Source organism: Acanthochromis polyacanthus, chromosome 15 (assembly GCF_021347895.1).
Source record: "Acanthochromis polyacanthus isolate Apoly-LR-REF ecotype Palm Island chromosome 15, KAUST_Apoly_ChrSc, whole genome shotgun sequence".
In the NCBI taxonomy this organism is placed as follows: Eukaryota; Metazoa; Chordata; class Actinopteri; family Pomacentridae; genus Acanthochromis; species Acanthochromis polyacanthus.
In genome coordinates this window covers 32,426,848-32,451,773 of record NC_067127.1, presented here as the reverse complement: position 1 = coordinate 32,451,773, position 24,926 = coordinate 32,426,848, and the positions used below count along the sequence as shown (strand labels likewise).

General features: G+C 39.1%; 1 protein-coding gene across 3 annotated transcripts in view; it reads left to right on the top strand.

Annotated features, from left to right (window-relative positions):
• Positions 1–24,926, top strand: part of atrnl1a (attractin-like 1a) — a 473,108-nt gene that overhangs the window by 104,743 nt on the left and 343,439 nt on the right. For 2 of the 3 annotated variants that reach the window (XM_051959750.1, XM_051959749.1), the window contains exons 11-15: positions 10,910–10,994; positions 12,209–12,420; positions 13,538–13,656; positions 18,683–18,799; positions 20,819–20,951. In XM_051959750.1, the coding sequence (XP_051815710.1) occupies positions 10,910–10,994; positions 12,209–12,420; positions 13,538–13,656; positions 18,683–18,799; positions 20,819–20,951 (666 nt within the window). The remainder of the gene's footprint in view (positions 1–10,909; positions 10,995–12,208; positions 12,421–13,537; positions 13,657–18,682; positions 18,800–20,818; positions 20,952–24,926) is intronic. The other variant, XM_051959751.1, reaches the window with a different exon arrangement.

Genomic DNA, 24,926 nt, shown 5'->3' with positions numbered 1-24,926 from the left:
CTGCAGAGACAGAGATGAGGATAGTGATGCCTGAATGAGGAAAAACAAAGAGAAAGTAGACGAGAGGAAGGATAATGAGTTGGAGGAAAGTATATGTTACAGGGAAGTCTGTTTCTGCATATTTTGGATATTATTTGTATATATTACTTTTGTGTATGAGTTTTGTAATTCTTGCATTCGTATTTAAAAATGTACCTTTGATACTGAAGAAATGAGTTTCCTATTCCCGTGTTTTACACAGTTAGCTTTGCCACTAAGTATAACATATGTTTTCAGGTTGAACAGAAACACATATATACGTGATCTGATCTGACTCGCATGATCAGGCTGATTTTGTTATCATTAGACAGAACCAGTGTCTTTGTGTTATGCTAAGCTAACTGCTAACAGTGGCCTCATTTCAGTTATATAAGTGTTGTTGATCAAGACTTTCAGATTTGGTTTTGGCAGAAAAGTGACTTCGTTAGGGTTAAAGAAACATCACGGTTTGGGTTAAGAACAGGCGTTTCGTACAGACCCCATATTGAGCCACTTTTCAGCAAATTAATCAAAGTCCTTGGAATGTGTCTCTCAATTCTTCAGCTCCGAATGTCAGAAAAGATAGTAAATTTCACCATGACTGTATAACTGCTGGCTTTAGTTTTGCTGTATAACTGCTGTTTCAGTGTCTGTGGCTTTAAATACAGCTGAGCGGTCGCTAGCTCCACCTCCTTCAGGAAGAAGACTCTCTCTGCATCTGTGATTGACAGCTTAGAGAAAGATTGTTGACCATATATCAGCCACTATGTTAAAATAATGTGTTAATTTCACATGGAAATATTGCCAAATTCAGCACAGCTACTGATTTTTAACTCATGTGTTTGTTTAGTTTGTCAGATATTGTTATGAAATCAGTATTTTAGCTGCAGAGCAGAAGCTTGGAAATGAAGTGACTGTTAGTTAACATGTTTTAGTCACTGTTTCATACTCGTTCCATTGTCTGACAACAGAAACAGAAAAATGTGTAAATTAGAAGAGCTTTACTGGGGATTCAGTTGCATTAAAATACAGTTTACGTGAGCACAGAGAGCAGGAGAGAAACCCACAGGTGGAAACAGCAGCTGAGTTTAGGTTGAACTGAAGCTCAACAGGCAACATGAAAACACAGTAACCTACCCAGTCCTTGTTTACTGGTTTAAATGAAAGTTTCCAACACCTCTGAATATCTCTCAGTGTTGCAGTTTATACACAGTTCTGACCTGTGGAGAGACCATCAAAGCTAATGCTAAATTTAGCCACATTAGCCACAAAACACAAAGATTTTCCTATTATTGTGGTAACTTTGCCATCAAAAATACAAGTAATCCACTGAGTGTTTAGTCCCTCGGATGCTAGCAGTGCATGAAGACTATTGTGTTCACTCTTGCAGCCAACAGCAGAATATTTGGTGAGTTTTGCTTGTGGCTTAGAGCATTTAAGAGTTTAGCAGAAGGAGCTGTAGAAAGTGAACAAAGTTTGAACTCGATAAATATTGGTTCCTCGGTTTTTATGTTGAAACTAAATTAAAATTCTGACTTTCTAGTTGAGGGCAGACAAGAGAAGTGGCATTAGTCAGCATTTTCATATTCTCACAGCTTTTATTTTACACCTCCAGTTTTTAATACATGTAAACCACAAAAAAAAAAAAAGCATTTTTAGTAACTGTACTTCGTTATCAATGATCATGTTCATGGCAGTCTTATTTCTACAGCCTCTTCTCTAAACATTATGGTTTTCCTTGTGGTGTGTTACGGTTCTTTTCTGACCATTTAGCCCACTTAGATAAATTAAACCACTTTCCAAGTACTGTAAAGATAGAAATGGTTTGATGTTTTTCTCATGCTGTTATTTATGTCCCATGGATCGCAGGTTAAATCAAGACTCATATTCAGTATGTTGCCTTTATGGACTCTAGTCTCTGTGGTAACATCATCACAGCCTCAGTTCTTCTGATGTGTGTTGACACTTTGGCAGTTCACAGTCACTCTTTTCTTTTTTTTTTGACAAAGCTCAGCAGCATGTTAGTGGCATTTAGCATTGCACCTAATGATTCCTTTCATTCTGGCAGCTATTTTCTTATGAACTTATTCTTTAAACTGTCTACAAAATGTCACAATCAACAGTTTCCTGCAGTCTAAGATGATGTTTTTAGATTTCTGCAGAGACAAATAGATATTCAGTTTATAGTTGTCTCTGTTGATGAAAACATTACATTCTCACATTTTTTTTGTAAATATAGCTAAATTGATGAGTCTGTTATCAAATATTTACCTATTAGTTTTCTGCTTCTCAGCTAACCAATTAATTGACTAAATGTATGGAGCCTGTAGTTCGTAGAGCCAAAGGTTCAGCTCAGAAGTGATTCACTCTTTCTGGCTGTGCTGCATTCGTCTCCTACAACCCAGAGAGGGATTAAGTGGAATTAAAGTCCTCTGCTGGACCCGTTTTACACACTGAGGGTTAAGATGAGCTTAAAAAAAGAGTCTAAACCTGAGCCAAGCAGAGAAGTGTCTTCCAGCTCTACATTCCTCTTTCATTTGCTGTGTGTTGTGCCTCTGTTTTCCCACGTCTTTGTTCTAACTTGAACTAAATTTGCATTCTCAACCTTCAAAGCTACATTAGACAACTTATTTTCCTACTTTTCTATTTTACCTTCCTTTACCTACACTGATTTGAGACAGTGTGACCTGATTACTTTTCCAATTTGTTATGAAATAACCCAATATACTACAGCCCTGCACAGTTTTCATCAGAAATTTGAATTTGTTTTAAGGCACTTGTTCCATTTTTTTTCACATTTTCAGATAAACCTGTGTCTCAGGTGGTGCTGACATGAAACATGTTTGCCAAGCGAATGACGAGGCTGTCACAGTCATAGTCCAAACATCCTTTAAGGGGAAATTTACTAAAAATTGCAAAACCAGTCGATAGGGATACAGTCAGACACAAAAAAACGTGTTAAAAAGTAAAAAGAAAGTGCTTTTAGATTTTTAACATGGCTATAGCTTACGGAATTTAGTTACTTTAACTTTCAAATATGTATACAATAATATGTTGCATTGAAGTCAGACATTTTATTTGGACACTCTCTAAGCCTAAACTTAAGAAATAAAATAAATTGAATAACGAATATTTTGTGGAGTTTGCTACTGAAAAATGTAGTTTTCCCACCTTTAATTTTTTTATTTCCTAATTTTATTTATTTATTTTACAGTGGATAGGTCATGAATGTGGATAATCATGAATAGAAATTATCATAAATTATAAAACTAAATGATAAAATAAATAAACATATTTACTTTTATTTGACACTAATTTGTCAAGACAAGAACACATTTGTTTGAAACAAAAATCAATTTCCAGCCCTATTTATTTATTTACTTACTTTAACTTAACCTCTCTGTGGAAACCTCCTGGAAAGATTATTTTATTTGCAGTAGTAATTACCTTCTATATTTCAATTTTGGGAAAATTCTATAAAACAAAGACACGAGGAGAAAAGTAACTGCAAAAATTTTTGAAATTATGATTTGAATAACTATTCAAGCCTCTTTAAATGGCAGGAATCATACAATTTTTTTGTTGAATTTTATGTTTGAACCATTTAACCGTTTTGTGTTGAACTGCAGATTTCCCTATGAAGTTCTTTTGAAACGAACTCTGCCCTCTGTCTCATCGCTGCAGGAGATAATTAATTAGTTCCACCTGTAGAAGTCACGTTCCTCCATCCGTTGTCTTCATTTGCTGCTCCTCGCCTCCACGATGCTCGCTGTGAGCGGGTGGAGGAGGAAGTGTCGGTGGTGTTGGGGGGGGGTTTGGAGCACTAATTTGTTTTTGTTTTGCTGCGCTAACCTTGGAGGGGCGACATGACGTTATTAGCTTCTCCTGCTCTTCTGCTGCCACGCATTAGACTCAGGTCGACATGGAAGGCACTTTTCATTTGGATTTAATTCTGCCTCTCCTCCTCCTCAACCCTGCCACCCTCACACTTCTAATTAGATTTTGGGGGAAAATGAACTCTGATTAAAAATGCCGGTCCTCTCCAACTTGACACGCCGCATTCGCACACCCACACACATACACACACTCACACACACACACACACACACACAGTGAGACAAACGCACACCTGACACACACAACCCTGCGAAAGGCCCAAGGCGGGCTGGGAGCTTGTTTTGGAAGATGTTGGAAGCCACGATCTATCGGAGGAGCAGACAGTGGCTGCCGTTCAAACCGCCTCCTCCTCCTCCTCCTCCTCCTGCTCCTCGCGGCCTTCTTCATCAAGTCCTCCATTAGTGCAGATCAGATCAAACTGTCAATCAGCAGAGCCGCCTGCCGCCTTCGATCTGGACTCGTGATTTCTCTGTCCCACCATGCATTATTAACACAGATTTTCTCATATCCTGAGAGGAAATTAAAATCTGTGTTGATGTGTGTGTCTGTGTGTGTTGCGGCTGATAAGTATCTGCCGAGCTGGCGGTTCTCTGGAGGACGATTTGACAGCTTCGGTCTGAGGGAGGCCGGTTAAAGTGTGCAGAACCCGGCGTGGCCAGAGGATGGGATCAAACGTCACCGAGCCTGTAATCTTTTTCCATTTAGAAGTGTTTAGAAGAAGTTTTTCGCTGTGGCTGGAGACCTGAGGTCAGGCGTGGACTGCTTACAAAACTTTATCACCACAATGGAGCTCATGAGTCACATGTATGAATCACAACAACACAACACAACACCTATTTCACCTTTTAACAAACAAAAAAGTGTCTGATGACGAATATTATCATCATCCCATCTTGACTAACTCTAACTTTAACATGCAGCTGTGTCACTGTTCAGCTTGAACAAACATTGTGCTTCGGGTTTAATACAGTGAAGACTATCTACTGTAGTGCATTTTATACTTTGACTGGATTATTTACTTTAATATTTGGCCCACACTAAAAAAAGAAATGTCAGAATTTTTCTTGAATGCAGTCCAAAAATGAGGTTCCTATGTAATTCAACTGCATTCTCATTTACGTTTTGAATGAAGTTTCTTTTCTCCCCGAGAGGTAAGAATGTGAAGTCAGAGGAAATGACTATGTTTGAAAGGACTAAAAAGTCTATGTATGGAAGAAGGATGGAGGCTCACGTCGTTAGCAGGAATTTCATCCAGGAGACTGAGGTTTACATTTAATGTCAGATCATTATTCTTACAATAGTTGTCACTGTTGCCATAAAAACTACTTGTTAGGAGTTTGAGCACCAAAAGTAGGCGGTTATGTCGAGGAAAGTGACATGATTTAGGCTGAAATACAGCCCTTTGACAGCATGTCGAGATAATACACAGTTCAAGAACATTAAAGGTAATAAAATCAATCCAGTATATTTGCTTGGCAACTAAATAGCTCTGCAATGCATTCAGAAAAATACATTCAGGCTGATATAGTGTCAGGTTGGGGTCTGCTATTTCTCTACAAGCTTTAAAAGATGTAGAAAACTTGTATTCTCTACATGCATGCAGAAAATGTATTGCAGATCAGCTGTAGTATCTAGTTATTGCACCAGGGGGAGCCTCTTAGTGTTTAACACTGTAGAGACCAGAGGAGGCGTCACTCAGTCTACAGTTTATGTAGGCAAGCAGAGAGCACTGTGGGAGTTTAGCTAGCAATGGCCACCAAGACAAAGATTTGTGTGACACCTAATGGCCTCCAGTCAGAGATTGTGTGGTACAACAAACCAGGATCAACTAGAAAACGCTTGTTTACATCCTAGTGGATTAAATAACAGAGCTGCAGTTCAGCAACAGAACAGGGCAAAAAGAAAATGCGTTTCTTTCAAAATGTATTTAAGAATGTAGTGTAGTTGTTTAGGAAAATCATATTCCATGAGACAGAGCTACTCAGTATTTACTAAAATGATTGATTACCCTTAATGTATCCTAATATGAAAGTTCAAATAACAATTCAATGACAATAAATTACTTTTAAATCAACTAATATAAAATGTCTCAAAGTCTGCTTCTTTTGTTCCCCAGTTAAGATAACTTCGTCAGGAAAAAGAATTCCTGTCTTTTAATCCCCTGTAGACCTGTAGCTTATTTCAGTGCCTTAAGTGAAACATACTTAAACTTTTAGCACCATATGTGTCACAGACTTCAGATGGATTTTACGAGACACATAGCTGTGCACACCTGGAACCCCTGTTGGGTGACAATTACCTGAGCAGGGGTGCCAATTTGACGCAGATTTTTTTAAAGTTTAGTTCACGAAACAGCTGTGTCCATGCAAGATTTAGAAATAAATTCTATGGAGACGTCACAGATTCAAATCCCCAGACCAGCCTGAAAATATCTAATGTTAGCAGCAACTGTTTTAACAAGCTGTAGATTCGCCCTCTTGGCTGACTTTTTCACCAACTGTTAATATTGTAGCAGTATCATTCATTGGTCTAATTACATTTAGACCATTATTCGCAAGTTAAGATATAATGAGATAAAACTTTATTGATTCCTCACCAATAAGCCCTATACCTTCTTTACATCTGCTGTCACACAGTCAGGGTAAATTGCATTTATTTTCTAAAAATAAACAAAATCAACATGATCAATTATTAATTGATTGTATTCTATAACATAATACAACATGGATACACTAGTCCTGCATTGATTTTGCTCTCCTAAGAGATGGATACATGATTCAGGCCACAAACATGCCTGTAACATATGTCACCTGGAGATAGCAATGCTATTCTACTTGATTCCGACTTGATTCAACGAAACTGCTGGTCGGAGGTCATTAAGCATCAATAGACTTTTACATGGTAGCCCTTCATTCGCTAAATCCCCATAAATCCCCGAGCTGTGGCTCGGGTGGTAGAGTGGGTCGTTCAATGATTGAAGGGTCGGCGGTTCGATTCCCACTCTGACAGAGTCATGTACTGTTGTGTCCTTGGGCAAGACGCTTAACCCACCTTGCCCCCAGTGCTGCTCTCACACTGGTGTATGAATGTGTAGGCATGGATTGGCAGCCACGCTTCCGTCAGTCTGCCCTAGGGTAGCTGTGGCTACAAATGTAGCTTACCACCACCAGAGTGAGAACGTGTGAGTGAATGAATGATGGATCCGTTGTGAAGCGCCTTGAGTGCCCAGAAAAGCGCTATATAAATCTAATCCATTATTATTGTGTGTTTGCTGTCTGTCTTAGCTAGATAGCTTTACATTTAGTGAGGACAGAACAGCTACCTTAAGTAATGTAGACCGACTTTAATTAATGTAGAGCAGCTTTAACGAATGTAGTTCAGCTTTAATTAGTATAAAACAACTTTATGTCATTTCTGAGCAATTTTAGCTCCGTTAGTGCAACTTTAACTAATGTAGAGCAACTTTTACTAAATTTCATGTACACGACTGTTCAAAAGTTTGGGGTCACTTAGAAATGTCCTTATTTTTGAAAGAAAAGCAGTTTTTTAATGAATCAGAAATACAGTCTAGACATTGTTAATGTGGTAAATGACTTTTCTAGCTGGAAATGGCTGCTTTTTAATGGAATATCTCCATAGGGGTACAGAGGAACATTTCCAGCAACCATCACTCCTGTGTTCTAATGCTACATTGTGTTAGCTAATGGTGTTGAAAGGCTCATTGATGATTAGAAAACCCTTGTGTAGTTATGTTAGCACATGAATAAAAGCATGACTTTTCATGCAAAACGTGAATTTTGGGTGACGGCAGTGCCTGACTTTTTGAATTTACATATGGATAAATGCAGATATGACTTGATGAGTTTACAGATGTACGGGCATGGCATGTAAGATAATGTACCCACATTTCTGTTATTGCAGACCAGTATAAGGAAGACTTTAGTTTCCTGAGTTGAGTCACACTGAAGGACTAAATATTCACATTTTCTCTCCGTTTCCTCCAGCTGCCGTATAACCAGCCTTCAGTTCTGCTTCATTGTATCAGTGTCACTATATCTGCCACGTTAATACGTCCGACCTTTGACCCCGGCTGGTGATGAACCCATTGCTCTTGGTGCTGATTAGAATGACCCTCCTCCTCCAATCCCATCACCGTGTCCTCTGCTGCCTCCCTCGCTCTTAAACAAGTGCCGCCAATTAGCGCACCGCTTAACGAGGTCATTAGCAACCTGGTGTCCCCGACTCCACCGGCTCTGCGTTTATGTTCAGGAGGGAAGGCTTATACGGCTAAATGACACGTTTACAGTAGCACAGCACTCTTTGTCTCACCAAAGCACACACACAGACACAGAGTCATTTCCATCCTAACCTAATGGGAGTACGTAGGGGTCATTAAAACATCAGAAAGTTGTAAAATCCAAAGAGTAAAATACACAGAGCTGATAGCCCCGGCGATAACTAGAGAGAGAGGAAGAGTAGGGAGGTGTTTTATGATGATATTTGGAGGTATAAAGTGTTTAATGAAGTCATCTCCCAGATTATCTTCCTTATCTTCTCCGTATCACCATAATTTGATGTGGAAAGGTTACGATAATGAGCTCTTATGAAGTTGGGGGAAGGGTTTGAACTGGGGGTCATCCAACACCGCTCATTCGTCTTGCTTCAGTTAACTTTGGTATTCTCATTCCTAGAGCTACTTACAATTGCATGCTAAAATATGACATAACAATGAATAATACAATATCAAACAATATATTATTGCCTGTATTTTTAGCTTGTGGCTGCTTTTAGGAGAGCATGAAAGTGATTTGCTCAGAAGCAGATCGTAAACAATTTGTTCTTATAATGAAGTGTCTTCATGGTATAACAAGATATTTTCAAATTATAAAAAAATATAAGTTATCACAATAGAAGTAGAAACTTTTCTTGTTTTAATGTACTCCTCATCTTTTTAAAGCACATATTCTATAGGAAACGGTGTACAGAGAACAGGTAAATTGAGGAATATGGCTCATTTACATGATCTGAGTAAACTCTGCAAAGTTCTATGAGTTAATGAGCTCTTTTTATTTAATATTTTACTGTAAAATATTGGCATCAATGAGACCAGTAGTGTTTTGGTTGATCAATACAGCCTGGAATCAATATTTAAGTACAGAGGCATATAAGGAAAAGAAGCTAAGAAAACAAATAATCTTCACATTTTACGATGAAAAGTACACTGCCCGCTCAAAAATAATAAGGTCACCACCTGGATTTAACTAAACAAATAGGTAACAGCCTTCCATTGCATAATTACTGCATTGATGAATATGTTTCAGCTGCAACAACTCATTTAACCCGAGCTGATGCAGTGAGGAGCTTCTCATTTCCTAAACAACCTGTTGGAAGACATATCCTGTGGTCATGGAAAGGATGTTAATCTGTCTCAGAAGGGTCAAATTATTGGTCTGAATAAAGCAAAGAAAACAATTAAGGAGATTTCTGAAAACTATTAAAATCAGATTAATAACTTTCCAACGCATTATTAAAACCTGAAGGATAGTGGTGAACCACCATGTGGTCTGATGAGTCCAGATTTTCCCTGTTCCAAAGTAAAGGATACATCAGATTAAGAAGAGAGAAGGATGAAGTGATGAACTCATCATGGCTAGTTCCTACCAGTCTGTGGGGGTTAGGGTTATGATCTGGGGTTGGTCAGGTTCAGCAACGTTATGTTACACAATGAGGTCAGCTGACTACCTGAATATACTGAATGACCAGGGGCCTCATTTATAAAACATCGCATAGGATCCATACTAAAAGTTTGCGTACGCTGAAAATCTGAAATGGGCGTATGTCCTTCACCCCTGATTCATAAAACTGTGCGTAAGCACAGCTGCACGCAATTTCTTTATAAATCACACACCAGCTGGAAGATTGCGCAGGTGGATCCACCTCACATCCCGCCCATAACACACCCACATTTTACCATGAATGGTCAATGCAAAGTAAGTCATGAATGTATCTGTATATAAATAAGCTGCTGATCCACGGCATTTCACGCAGCGCCGGCCTGCAGTCTTTTCACTGCTGTGCGTCAGGATGAATGAATCATGTGTTGACCCAGGCCACCCTGCCACTAAATTTGTTATGATCATGTCCGATGTACAAATAATTTGTACATTGATTGAATGTGCATTTTTTCGGTTCACATAGACAAATTCATTTTCACTCGGAGCCCTTACAGCAACATGAGTGCAGTCAGTTACGCCGATTACATTTGGGAAACCGGACATCGCTGCAAATTGCCGTTTAATGTTGGCCTGTTCACCCACAGTGTAAGGAAACCTGATGTATTGACTGGTCATGTTTATAATGTCATCCAAAACAGCTGGCATTATTGCGCTGAGGGATGGTTGTGATATCCCAGACCTAAAGGACATCATTTAACTGTATATCAGACCCAGATAGGATTTAGACAACAAATGTAACCTCATATATTCTTCATATAAAACACATACCTGTCGGCCAATTCCTGCAGGAAGGAGCCGGTATCACCAGAAACCCCCGAGTCGTCAGCTCCTATGTCTGTACCGGGATGGCGTGGTTTATATATATTTTTATGATATAAAAGTGGAAAAAAAACATCTTACAACCAAAAACTTTTTACTTTATATCAAGGTACTGATCAGTTTTTTAGCCTCATTTCCACATAAAAAATCTTACTGTTGGAGCATACAGTGATACTTTAAAATACATTCCCAGATTTGGTGCATCAATCGAAGAAATATCAGTTGTGGCTTCACGTCTGTATTTAAATGCACTGGGAAACCTTGAAGTTTTTTGCCATTTAGTGAATAAATAGATACTTAAAAGTATTGTGTGGTGTTCGAAGAAGTTGCACACATTTGTCTTTTTTTATTTGCTTGGTCGCTTTGAGCTGTTTTTCATTGCAAGCACAAACGTGGCACATAAGCGATGTATCTCTAAATGTTTTTCTGTATGTCCTCAGCCTGCGATGAGTGGAGCGTCCTCCCCAGGCCTGGACTGCACCGAGACATCAACCGCTTCGGACACTCTGCTGTGGTCAGCAACGGGTGAGTTTCTCTTTTCCATACTAGTTCGATGCACTTCATCACCGCCACACTCCATCAGAAGCATAGAATAGAATATCTGAGCAGAGCTGCACACCTGAATCTGAGATTTTCCTGCTTATGCAGCAACACTGATGCTCAAATGTGGGTAAATAATATAAGCTACCATCCTGCTCAATTACATTTATGCAAATAAAATGCATTTCTTCACAATGCATTATTCCGTGGTACATTTTTACATTTCCTTCATGTCTTCCTGCAGTGTCCTCTAAGTCTGGAGCGTCTCCGTTGCCTTTCTTCTCCGTCTCCCCTCTTCTCAGGTTATGGTTTTTGTTGTGCAGATTGTTTGCGGATTGATCTCTTTATCTCGGTGTTATATTTAGTTTCAGTTTACACTTCTTCTTGTCACTTCTCCCTCTGCCGGCTCCTCTGAAGCTTTAGAAAGTTCTCCCATTTCACCTCTCCACTATATGTGGATGTTTCCCCTGCTTCACACTGTCACTAACTTTCTTTGCACCTTCTTCATATAGGTACAGTGTATATATATCCACAAGTATTTCTCTCAGTTACCTCGAGACGTATATTTACACCTCTGTAGCTGTTTTTTTTTTCTCCTGTGTGTCTTCGTTTTATGTGGAGAAGTTGGTCTTGGGCTGTGGTTTCTTGAATGGCTGCCTTCCCACCCAGCAAACCATTCATATAACCACTTATAACAACAAAAAAACCACATAAAAACCAGCTGTGTTGTAGCTTCCATAATGTATTCTGATAACATTTTTTAGGACACTTTATTGGCAGAGTTTATTTGTGAAAATGTAAATGTCAGCCACTCAGCGAAACTTAAAATGAATGCTGAAGGAGTTCCAGCACAATGTGGAGTGACTTATTACTGAACTCAGAAACGTTGTTCTGACCCTTTAACACCATTTACCCGCCAAAAAGTCAGCTTTGAGCGCAAAAAAAATGTCAGCTTTGAACTTCAAAAGACCAGCTTCAAACCACTTTTTCCAAGCTTTTTTTTTTTTTTTTCTTTTTCAAAGTTAAGGTTTCTATTTTTAAAGGTTCCTTCTCAACAGTCCCTCAGCTGTCTTCGTCTTGGCAGGCGTTTCTTGTCTCTCCAAGACGAGTCCTATCTCGCTGTAACTCTTGCTGTCCGTCCACAGCTGTACATGCAGGTTTCTGTTGCACTTGTGAGCCTCTTAAATCCCTTTTTTCAGCTCCATGTACATCTTTGGAGGTTTTTCGGGTCTCCTTCTGAACGACGTCCTGGCCTACACCCCTCCGTCCTGCCTGGCCTTCTCCAGCCAAGCTTCGTGTGCCGCCGCTGGGCCTGGACTTCGCTGCCACTGGGTCAAAAGTAGCTGCGTCCCCTGGGAGCCCAAACCACCGGACCACGCTTTCCCTGCTCCTTTCTGCCCTGCACAACCCGGTATGCTACACAGAGACCCTGCTGCCTTTCCCAGTCTAATATTTTCATTGCCTTGTCAACATATTTTCCCTACAAAATGTGCGGCACAATCACACATAAATGTTACTCCCAAAAGGCCTATTTTTTCATGAGAATAATAATTATTCCAAAGGCTCTTGGTTCTGAAGTTTGTTTGCATACCGTAATTATAGGAACAGAAGGTCAACACTGCAACAATTACCTCATTTTAAAGTAATTAGGATCGGTCAGAACCAGATGTAGATGCAGTAGGTCTTCCAGGTATTCTGCTTCAGGCGGTTCACTGCAGGTTTCAGTGGAAAAAGTAATTACAAAAATGGCTTTTACTGTCCGTTTTTAATGGAGCACAAGTGGAATGACTGAATGAAATACTGGTGGTTTTGTGACACATATTTTAAATGTTCTACAGTTTTAGGCATCCACTGATTTGTGTTTATTTCCATATAATAATAAATACAGCGAGCAAATAAGTAAAACATCTTATCTGCATAAAAATGCATCACCACATGGGTAATGTAACACCAGCAAAAAACTGTTAGTAAAGCAAGAACCTGCTGGTTGATTTTCATTTTCTGTGGACATAAATTGAAGAAGAAAATATATTCAAAGTTGTATGAAAATAGCAGGTACGTTACTGCTCAAACTGCACTACAAGAGCTTTCTAGAGGGTTCTGTAAATGTCTGAAGCACTGATGGATGTCATGATAGAATAGCATGTTTCAGATCGGTGTTCCAATCTTACATGTATGTTTATTCTACATGAAACAACACATAGCTTTCCTCTAAATACCTGATTATCACATCTAAATATGGTAACCTGATGTTAGTTTACTATTCCTGAAGCATTACTCAGTTACACATGGTCACCACATGAATCTGACGTATCCCAGACATCCTGAAAAACACATTCCAGTGCTGCTCAGACTGATGCAACTGGTTTACATCTTTACTAACTGCAGAAACAAATTCCTGACAAGTGACTGATTTGTTACAGTTTGTAGCTATTGGCAACTGATCTGCAGAACCAAATAATTTATGCTCATACTGAAGTGGTGAAAGCATTAACAGAAATCCTCCATTGCTTCTCCTCCTTCTCCAGACACTACAGACGAACAGTGTTTCCGGTTCTCAGACTGTGCGAGCTGCACGGCCAACACCAGAGGATGCCAGTGGTGTGAAGACAGGAAGTGTATCTCCGCCTCCAGCAACTGCACTGTGGTGAGTCTTCAATGACAAAACAAGAACAACTGCAACGCACATGTTAGATGGAATGAAGAGTGTATTGGAGGAGTTTGGTCATCTGAAAACCAAGATAGTCGTTGGACAAAATCTAAAGTTTGTCCTTACAGTTTTGGAGAATGGCCGTAAGATCTGCAATCTTCTACTTTCGGCGACATCACCGGATCTCCATTTCCATCTCCTTCCATTTCTTTACAAATATTTTTTCTATAGCAGGTTTAAAAACAACCTGAATGGCACTCAAAGTGCTGTACATGTCATCTGATAGGCAGAAAAAAAAATTGTGAAAACATCAAGACAGAATGAAATAGATGGCTGATATTAAACCATTCTGAAATATTAGAACCATAGGCCAGCCAAAAGCCATTAAAAAGTGATCAAACAAACCTGCCTGATACTTTCTTTAAAAAGCAATGATTTTCCAATTAAATCAACATTATCGGCCAATAATTGATGCATTTATAATACTGCTTGGGCATGTTAGATGTTGATCTTTTGTTGATATTGCTATGCTAAGAAACAGAAACATGATTTGGGCTGCAGACATGCCTGTAACATTACCACTTGGATAGAGCAATGCCATCTTAGCTGACCTTGATTTGGTTGAGCACATATGCACTGAACGGGACTCATTAATCATCACAGATAACTTTGCCATGGTGCCCCTTTATTAGCTTAAATCCCAATAACTGAGTTTCCAATGGCAAAACAAGAACAAGTGTCAACTTTGCCTGTGGAATGAAGAACATATGGATGATTTTGGTGTTCTTTCAACCAAGCTTGTAGTACGATGAAAGTGTAAAGTTTGTCCTTATGATTTCACTTGCAGAAAAGTCATAAGAGCTTCCAATCAGCGTCTAGGGAGCTTGAATCTTTGACCTTTAGAAACTGACTGCTTTCATATCAAACCAAATCAAATGTATGTAGCCTGACATTTATCTTGTGGTAATAATGCTGTGCTAAGAACTTAAGACCACAAACATACCTGTAATTTATGTCATTGGTAGATAGCGACACTATTTGGGTTGATTCCAACTTGGTTAAACTAGTGTGTGCTGACTGGAGGCATTAAGCATGACAGAAGACGATAATGCCCCCTGCTCGCCAACATGGAACTGTCTGTCTTCACTGATTACTGCAGTATTAATAACAGCAACCAGGTACTACAGTTAATTTACAGTAGTTAAAATGTGTATTACCTGGGAAAATAGTATCACCACATACTAAATATTAAGATAAGTGATTGAGACCACAAATGTCATGAATCAGGTGGTGTGAACCCAAGCAGCAGGCAACAGGCAGGCGAAGTGAAAAATGAATTTGTTTTACAAACGAAATCAAACAAAAGGGCACTTCATAAGGGAGGCACGTGGAATAAACAGAACAGGGAATTAACGGAACTAAGGGCGACGGCTTACGGCCGTGATGGGCTAACCTTAACTAAACGGGGAAGGAGAGAAACTCACGAATGTCCTGGGGTTGGGAGGCGAGGCGGGAGCAGAGCAGAAGACGAAGGTTGTGGGGAGTGTGGAGAGGATGGCTGAGCAAGCAGGATCCGAGCAGCCGGGAGTTACTGAGTGAGGAGAGGGAGGCAGAGCAGGTGACGTAATCCATGGGGGGAAACGAGGTGATCCAATTGTCCAGTGAGCAGTGTGCTCACGGCAGGGTGCAGCGTGTGTCAAACAGGAACATGAAACCGGATGTATGTGGCAGACATGTGGCAATGACGCAGCACTGGAGCTGAGGAGCGAGCCAGGCTTTATACTGAGCTGATTGTTCCTGATTGTCATTGCGCTCAGCTGTGCTTCTCCCCAGCTGTTCCTCATTAACTGAGTCAGATCACTGGCACAGGAGGGAGTGTGATAACAAACATGCCTGTAATTTATGTCATTTGGATATAGCATCACTATTCTGGTTAACTGCGACTTAAAGGAGCTTGCTGAAGGTCATTAAGAGTCACAGATGACATTATCATAGTGCTGATTTACTAGCTAAAGCCCTCATGATGATCTTTGGTTGCTCCAGTATTAAACAATTAAAGCGACCAGATACTACAGATGATCTACAATGCTTGAGAAACTGTTAACCAGAGAAAATGTTTTTAAAAATGTTAGCCAATTCAGATCAGACACCCTTTAAAAAATCTTTAGCAGCTGTTTGGTCACTGATGGAAAGTCTTAAAACACTTAATGTCTCAGCTGTTGTTGTTATTGTTGTCTTTTATCTTCTCAAGAATGTCAGACATGAAACTTCAAAAGATAATAAAAAAAAATCAAGAAGTGATTTCAGATTATAAGATTTGGTGTGATTAATTTTTTAAACCTGTTTTAAATTAATCTTGTATGTCTTCAGTGCTTTGGCTCGTTTTTATTTGTCTTATCTGTTTTTAATTTTGTCTGTCTGTAACACTGCTTGTCTTACATGTGGCTTTCGTCTTGCCTTGTATCTGACTCAGTCTGTTTGTCTGTTCTTGTATCTGACTCTTTCTATTTTATTTCATTTCTTTGTTTGATAGGGAAAGTGCACAACAATAAATGTCTACTAAGACAGCAATAGATGTAAATATGCCTTAATAGCAACAATGCTAATTTATATCCACAGTCTCTAGGGAGATAAAAAAAAAGGCAGAAAAAAACACAAAAGTGAAACATAGGCCACAATAGAAGCACATTACATTTGTATTTGTCTATTTATGTTTCTGACTCTGTGTGTTTGGTTGGTCTTTTTTCTGACTATGTGTTTGTCTGGTTGTGTTTCTGAGTGTGTGTTTGTCTGGTTGTGTTCTGAGTGTGTGTTTGTCTGGTTGTGTTTCTGAGTGTGTGTTTGTCTGGTTGTGTTTCTGAGTGTGTGTTTGTCTGGTTGTGTTTCTGAGTGTGTGTTTGTCTGGTTGTGTTTCTGAGTGTGTGTTTGTCTGGTTGTGTTTCTGAGTGTGTGTTTGTCTGGTTGTGTTTCTGAGTGTGTGTTTGTCTGGTTGTGTTTCTGAGTGTGTGTTTGTCTGGTTGTGTATCTGACTGTGTGTGTTTGTCTGGTTGTGTATCTGACTGTGTGTGTTTGTCTGGTTGTGTTTTTGACTTGTGTGTTTGTCTGGTTGTGTTTCTGAGTGTGTGTGTGTTTGTCTGGTTGTGTGTCTGACTATGTGTGTTTGTCTGGTTGTGTTTCTGAGTGTGTGTGTTTGTCTGGTTGTGTGTCTGACTATGTGTGTTTGTCTGGTTGTGTTTCTGACTCTGTGTGTTTGTCTGGTTGTGTTTCTGAGTGTGTGTTTGTCTGGTTGTGTTTCTGACTCTGTGTGTTTGTCTGGTTGTGTTTCTGAGTGTGTGTGTTTGTCTGGTTGTGTTTCTGACTCTGTGTGTTTGTCTGGTTGTGTATCTGACTGTGTGTGTTTGTCTGGTTGTGTTTCTGACTCTTTGTGTTTGTCTGGTTGTGTTTCTGACTCTGTGTGTTTGTCTGGTTGTGTTTCTGACTGTGTGTTTGTCTGGTTGTGTTTCTGAGTGTGTGTGTTTGTCTGGTTGTGTATCTGACTGTGTGTGTTTGTCTGGTTGTGTATCTGACTGTGTGTGTTTGTCTGGTTGTGTTTTTGACTTGTGTGTTTGTCTGGTTGTGTTTCTGAGTGTGTGTGTTTGTCTGGTTGTGTATCTGACTGTGTGTGTTTGTCTGGTTGTGTTTCTGAGTGTGTGTTTGTCTGGTTGTGTTTCTGAGTGTGTGTGTTTGTCTGGTTGTGTTTCTGACTCTGTGTGTTTGTCTGGTTGTGTATCTGACTCTGTGTGTTTGTCTGGTTGTGTATCTGACTGTGTGTGTTTGTCTGGTTGTGTTTCTGACTCTGTGTGTTTGTCTGGTTGTGTTTCTGACTTGTGTGTTTGTCTGGTTGTGTTTCTGAGTGTGTGTGTTTGTCTGGTTGTGTATCTGACTGTGTGTGTTTGTCTGATTGTGTATCTGACTGTGTGTGTTTGTCTGGTTGTGTTTCTGACTGTGTGTGTTTGTCTGGTTGTGTTTCTGACTCTGTGTGTTTGTCTGGTTGTGTTTCTGAGTGTGTGTGTTTGTCTGGTTGTGTTTCTGAGTGTGTGTGTTTGTCTGGTTGTGTATCTGACTGTGTGTGTTTGTCTGATTGTGTATCTGACTGTGTGTGTTTGTCTGGTTGTGTTTCTGACTGTGTGTGTTTGTCTGGTTGTGTTTCTGAGTGTGTGTGTTTGTCTGGTTGTGTTTCTGACTGTGTGTGTTTGTCTGGTTGTGTTTCTGACTCTGTGTGTTTGTCTGGTTGTGTTTCTGAGTGTGTGTGTTTGTCTGGTTGTGTTTCTGACTGTGTGTGTTTGTCTGGTTGTGTTTCTGACTGTGTGTGTTTGTCTGGTTGTGTATCTGACTGTGTGTGTTTGTCTGATTGTGTATCTGACTGTGTGTGTTTGTCTGGTTGTGTTTCTGACTGTGTGTGTTTGTCTGGTTGTGTTTCTGAGTGTGTGTTTGTCTGGTTGTGTTTCTGACTCTGTGTGTTTGTCTGGTTGTGTTTCTGACTCTGTGTGTTTGTCTGGTTGTGTTTCTGACTCTGTGTGTTTGTCTGGTTGTGTATCTGATTATGTGTGTTTGTCTGGTTGTGTTTCTGACTCTGTGTGTTTGTCTGGTTGTGTATCTGATTATGTGTGTTTGTCTTGCCTTGTTTCTGACTCTATGTGTTTGTCTGGTTGTGTTTCTGAGTGTGTGTTTGTCTGGTTGTGTTTCTGACTCTGTGTGTTTGTCTGGTTGTGTATCTGACTCTGTGTGTTTGTCTGGTTGTGTTTCTGACTCTGTGTGTTTGTCTGGTTGTGTTTCTGACTCTGTGTGTTTGTCTGGTTGTGTATCTGATTATGTGTGTTTGTCTGGTTGTGTTTCTGACTCTGTGTGTTTGTCTGGTTGTGTATCTGATTATGTGTGTTTGTCTTGCCTTGTTTCTGACTCTATGTGTTTGTCTGGTTGTGTATCTGACTCTGTGTGTTTGTCTTGCCTTGTTTCTGACTCTGTGTGTTTGTCTGTCTGTTAGCTGACTCTGGAACTGGCCCAGCAGCATGGCGGCGCTCTGTCTCTGTCTCCACCTCCATCCATGTTGTCTGAGCATCAGCTGAGCTTGTGGAAGCACGGAGCCAGAAGGAGAGGACATGTGTGTATTATTATTTCACGCTTCTTCTTAGGGCTGCAGGTTGGGTTCAGGTCAGATGTCAGAGCAGCGCCTCGGGCTCTATGGAAATTGGGGTGAACCGAAGTACAAGTTTACATTTATTTTACGCGTCTCCAACAACTTTTGCTTGACTTTGATTAAAGAATAGTGTTTGAAAAAGAACCCCGCACTGTTATTTGACTGTCACATCAGTATGAAGATCACCATCCCTAATCAGAAGTTTTAGTGATGAACTTTTGAATAGTGATTGGAGTTTTAAAGGGAACTCCAAAGGTTTCTGGGTGTGCAAGTAGAGAGGACTCCCAAATGTTTCCTGTGTAGGATATAAGACAATAATAGTACAAAGCAGACAAATTAAAAAAGGAAAAGTTGAATTTCTTTTGTATATATATTTTTCAAAATTTTAATCAATGTGAAATATCTTACAGGTTTTACAAATCCTAAAAAAACAAAACAAACGTGGCTCTATATACTAAAGATTTTTTTTACTATTTACACTTAATATATACTTTTTTCCATAATTTTCTTTAACTGCTCTGTTTAAGCAAAGCTATAAAGTCTCTGCATTTTTTTTACTATAACTTCTCCATTTGGTTGAAATGTCAGAATATGTTTGGTAAAACCTGTTTATGTTTAGAGAATTTTTAAATGAGACGTGTCGTTTGTAGTGATTTTATTGAAATATTGCAATTTAAAGAATAGATTTGGTTAATTTTGCCACTATATCACACATCATTACTTGGAGAAATCGGACAGTTTTCTTTTGTTTTTACACTTTTTGGCTCTTATAGATAATGTCATTTTTGTGATTTTATGAATTAGATAATAAGGTTGTGAGAGTTCATGAAAATAATCGAACTCTTAAAACGGAACAGATAACACATGTCCATCTGTTGTATTTTTTTCTGCAGAAAACACCAAATGCACACTACCATTCAAAAGTTTGCGGTCACCCAGACAATTTCATGTTTTCAAAGAAAACTCACACTTTTATTCATGTGCTAACATAACTGCACAAGGGTTTTCTAATCATCAATGAGCCTTTCAACACCATTAGCTAACACAATGTAGCATTAGAACACAGGAGTGATGGTTGCTGGAAATGTTCCTCTGTACCCCTATGGAGATATTCCATTAAGAATCAGCTGTTTCTAGTTAGAATAGTCATTTACCACATTAACAGTCTAGACTGTATTCCTAATTAGTTTTGAAGGTTTCTGAAAAAAAAATAGTAAGGTGATGCAGAAGTGTGCAATTATCAGTAATACTAAATGCAGAGAAAAGCTGTCGATAAAATCTAAATATCACCACAAACTTGGCACTTATACCTTTACCCTTGGCCGAACTTTTTACGTTTTTTTTCATTGACACCAGTTGTTTTTGGAATATTCTGCTAATTAACAACCAGAAAGGACCAATTCGGTAAGAGGCTAAAAATGTTAAGATTATGACTTAACCTTTATAAACAAAAAGATTTTAAAGGTTTTATAAAGAATTATCTGTGTTTTCTTTGACCAATGCAGAGCAGTGATTGACATATTTCTGACGGTACTGGTTGAATCAGTTTGTTGGGGAACTTTTTTTTCATATTATTTTTATTAACAGATTAGTACTAACAAAAAGAAAACATCATATCTCCCGCCCCATACTCAATTCCACACTCCCCCCTACAAGACAAAACGTTTTGGGGAACTTATTAATATCAAATAAACAGCATAAATGTCTTATTTACAGTAAAGATTTAAATTGTAAAGTCAGACGTGTCTTGCCATAAGTCAGATGCAGACTACTCTAAGAACAAACACCCAATAAAAGCTCCATCTCAGTGTCCTACATATTGATTCCTTGTTTTACTCTGCATGTCCTGTTCTGTTTGATCCACCACACCCATCACACTGTATTCAGCTTCTGCTGCACATCGTATCGATTCCTCCCGGTTTGTTGTATCTGCTGCTGAAGAGATGATAGACTTTAACTGACGCTGCTTCCTGTGTGTTGCAGTCGGTGACAGACTCGTCCAGGTGTAAACGCAGGGAGGAGCAGGAGTGTTTCCGACTGGCCAACTGCAGGAGCTGCTCCCTGAACGCCAACTGTCAGTGGGAGGCGCAGCAGCAGGAGTGCCAGGCGCTGCCAGGTAAAAATAACAAAACAAAACAAAACCAAAAAAACATACACACACTCATGTACGAAAACACGGTGTCATTGCAAGAGACAAAGAATTCCATGTAGCTCTAATTAAATTCATGCAACTCGTTTCGTTCCAACTAGATCTTCAAAACTTTCTTTGCAACTTGGGAGAGCAGGTTGATGTAGAAAAAAAAGAATCTGCACATAGATATAAACAGTTTGTGGCATCAGAGTGAATTCTTTCTACTAAAATCCTGAAAGTGCAGGTTCAATCTCAAAAAAGTTCTTTTTAAAGCTACTTGTGATGTATTAAGCACACAGTACAAGACCTAACTAGCTTCTTGCATGTTCCCGCACTGACTGGCTGCTTATTCTTGGTGGTCTTCACAAATAAACACTCTTGTACAGCCGTGCAGGCATGTATGCAGAGAGGATTAGCGTGTAGTCACAAACGTGCACTCCAGGAATACGCTCGGCTGCAGAGAGAAGTAGGCCAATTAGATGTGTTTACTGGATGTTGTGAATATGGATCTTCAGCTCGCTAACAAATCCACAAAGTTCTGTCTTCAGTGTAGCTGTGAGCTAAAGCTGCTCTCAGGTTGGCTTTGGCGCTAGCAGGGCTGAGGGCAAAGGAAATACCCCTGCTAGTCGAGTCCACAAATGTTCCGCGCTGTGGTTTACTGTGCTGAAGGCCTGATCGGTGGATGGTTCAGTGTAGACTTGGGAACTTACAGTAGCTCTAAGCAGAGGATGGCATTGTGTTTGCTCTCTTACTTCTGCCCACATTAAGAGCCTGTAGCCCAGAATATGAAGCGTTCACAGGATCTGGTGCTGCGCTGGTGTGGGATGATAATATAAAATAAAAATAGGCAACTGTTGGAGTATTACTCAAGAAAATGGTGGTTCTATTCATTTGCAGTTGTCTTAAGCAAGCCAAAATGTGGTTGAAATATCGCAGCTTTTATGACATTTTTAAAAGTTTCAATATACAATATATTATCTATTTTTAACCATCATTTCAACAGCCTTTATTGGCATGTTTTTCCTCCCTGTGGCCTCATTGTACTGCAATATAAAGTCTAACACCTCTATAGACAAAGTAGAATAAAGTGGAATATCTTTGATTATTAATTTTATAAAATTGTAAAAACCTGGAGTCAACTAGTACAACATTTCTGCAAGTTTCAACAGGTGTTTCTGACACTGAGGGGAAAATGGTGATGGCACACACTATAAGTATTTAAACAACTTACATTTTGGCCACTCTTGCCTAATATCTATATTGTGTATGCACGGCCTGCAGTTCAACCGAGGAAAACGGAAACATCCCTGAATTTTTGTCATGTTACTGTTAATTGATGCTGAGAAGATATTTGATTGCACCAGTGACTGCAGTTTTTTTTTTTTTTTTTTGGTTGGTTTCACAGAATCTAATTGTTGCACACTTTTTGGTTTTGGAGAAATTTTAAATGAGACATGTAGAATAAAGTGATCTTGATGAAATATAATTTTAAAATTACATTTGCTTATGTTTTGCAACAGGATAAAGAAAATTGACAATTCTTGTTGTTTTTACAGTTTTTGGTTGTGATAGAAAAGTGTAATTTTAGCACTTTGGAAGGAAAAAAAACCAAGTTAGCATGCTTTTCAAACCACCCAGCAGCTTGTGGGTATCAGAGGGTGAATGTGTACTTGGGACTCAGTTCAAAGTGGGAAAAAAAAAGTTTTTTAAAGACTTGGTAGAGTCTGGAAACATCTGGGGTGAGGCTTTACGTAGGGTGCATAAATCCTCTATTTGTGCCAAACACTGTTTTATTCAATGTAAAATTTTACACCGTGCTCACTATACTAAAGAACGTATGGCAAAGATATTTAAGAATGTGTCACCATCTTGTGATCGTTGCCATCATACCCCTGCTAATTATTTTCATATGTTCTGGCAATGCCCACTTCTTTCTAAATTTTGGCAAGAAATCTTCTCCACGTTATCGATAATTATAGGCGTATTGATTCCACCATGTCCGTTCATAGCTATTTTTGGAGTTCCATTGCCCCCACTCAGCCTCTCCTCCTCACAGAAAGACACCTTGGCCTTTGCTACTCTTCTTGCCCGGAGGCTAATTCTATTAAGATGGAAATCTACTCTACCTCCCACACACATGCGGTGGCTCAGGGATGTCTTACACTTTGTAAAACTTGAAAAAATCAGGTTGTCGATTAATGGACAATCAGAAAAGTTCAGTAAGATCTGGAATCCATTTTTTGTCCTGATTAACAGCACACAATTTACACTTACACCAGATTGAGCTGTTGTTTGGAGTGATTTCTATAACTTGATTCACTAAGGTCACACCACAGAATATGCTTAGAAGAATTTTATTGTTTGTTCTTAAGATTATGAGTTATTTTGTTTAACTCTTTATGTGCACTTGGGCTATGTATGCCTGGCTTGTCCCACGTCCTTTTTATGGTTTGTTTTGTTTTGTGTGGGGGTAAGGTACCAAAGGGAAAGGGTGGAATGGGGTTATTTTTGATTTATTTCATCATAATGTATTTAATTGTTCTATTTGCACAATAATGTTGTATTTCCTTTGTTAAAACAATAAAAAGAAGTTTTAAAAAAAAAAGACTTGGTAGAGAAAAAATATCTCCAGACTAAAGCACTCAGTAGTTTAAAATAACGTTATCCTGGCATGTACATGAAGATACAGCAGCTCCTGCTTCTTCAGGGCAAAGTGCAAATGAGCTGAGGAAGAGTTTTTTTTTTTTTTGGTTTCTTTCTCTTTTTCTCTACTAATTTCCTCTCTTGATATCAAAGAGCAGCAGACCAAAAACAACATTTAGAACTAAGACTTCTTAATACAGAACATTCCTACAGTTGTCCTTCTAATACACCGCCTGTCCAAAAAAAAAAAAAAAAAAAGAGACATTCAGATTTATCTAAGCAAATAGTTGAGAGCCTTCCACTGGATAATTACCGCAGTGATGAATACGTTTCAGCTGAAACAACTGATTTGATCCCAGCTGATGCAGTGAGGAACTTCTCATTTTGGAAGACATATCCTGTGGTTGTAGAAAGGATGTTAATCTGTCTCAGAAGGGTCAAATTATTGGCCTGCATCGAGCAAAGAAAACACCTAAGGAAATGAAGCTACTAAAATCAAGTAAAGAACCATCCAACACATTATTAAAACCTGAAGGATCGTGGTGAACCCTCATCTTCAAGAAACAAATGTGGTCAGAACAAACTCTTAGATGATCGTGATCAGAGATCTCTTAAAAGGTTGGTGAAATCATACCATAAGAAGTCAACAGTAGAACTCACGGCTATGTTTAAAAGTCAGTCTCCCATCATCATCCCATCAACATAAGATCTTGGTAGAAAATTAATGCAACTCTTGACCGAAATAAATGGTGATATTACAGAAGCTTATCGAAATGATGCCACGGCGAATGTGTGTACTCAAAGCTATAGGCGGTCCAACAAAATATTGTTTTTGACTTTTGGATGGGCAGTGTATGTGTCTTTTGAACACCATTGAAACAGCTCTTATGTATAGCTTACATGTATGAAAAAATGTAAAAAATTTGAACCAAGTCCACATTCTTCCTAATATATAATTTGCCTTTTCATTCTGTCAGTGCTGCCATGAGTCCTGCAGATGTTGTTATCTTTGCAGATTCTCCAAATACAGAGGACATCCAAATTGTCTGTCTTCGATATTTGTGTTGAGAGTTGATACCGTTGACAGAATCCTCTCTGCTTGAGTGGTTATTTTTCTTTTGTTTCCAGCAAACCAGGTAATTTCCTGCTGGCTTTTAACTCAGGTACAGTTTAGTTCCAAGCTTCGCAGCTTAATTCCCCTTCCAGTATATAGTATGTTGCTTTATTCTTAAGAAACGGGAGTCTATAAAAGGTTGCTTTTGCTCGATTTTGTTTGAAACTATTACTGAGAGGAATAAACCGTGCTTCTGTTTTCTG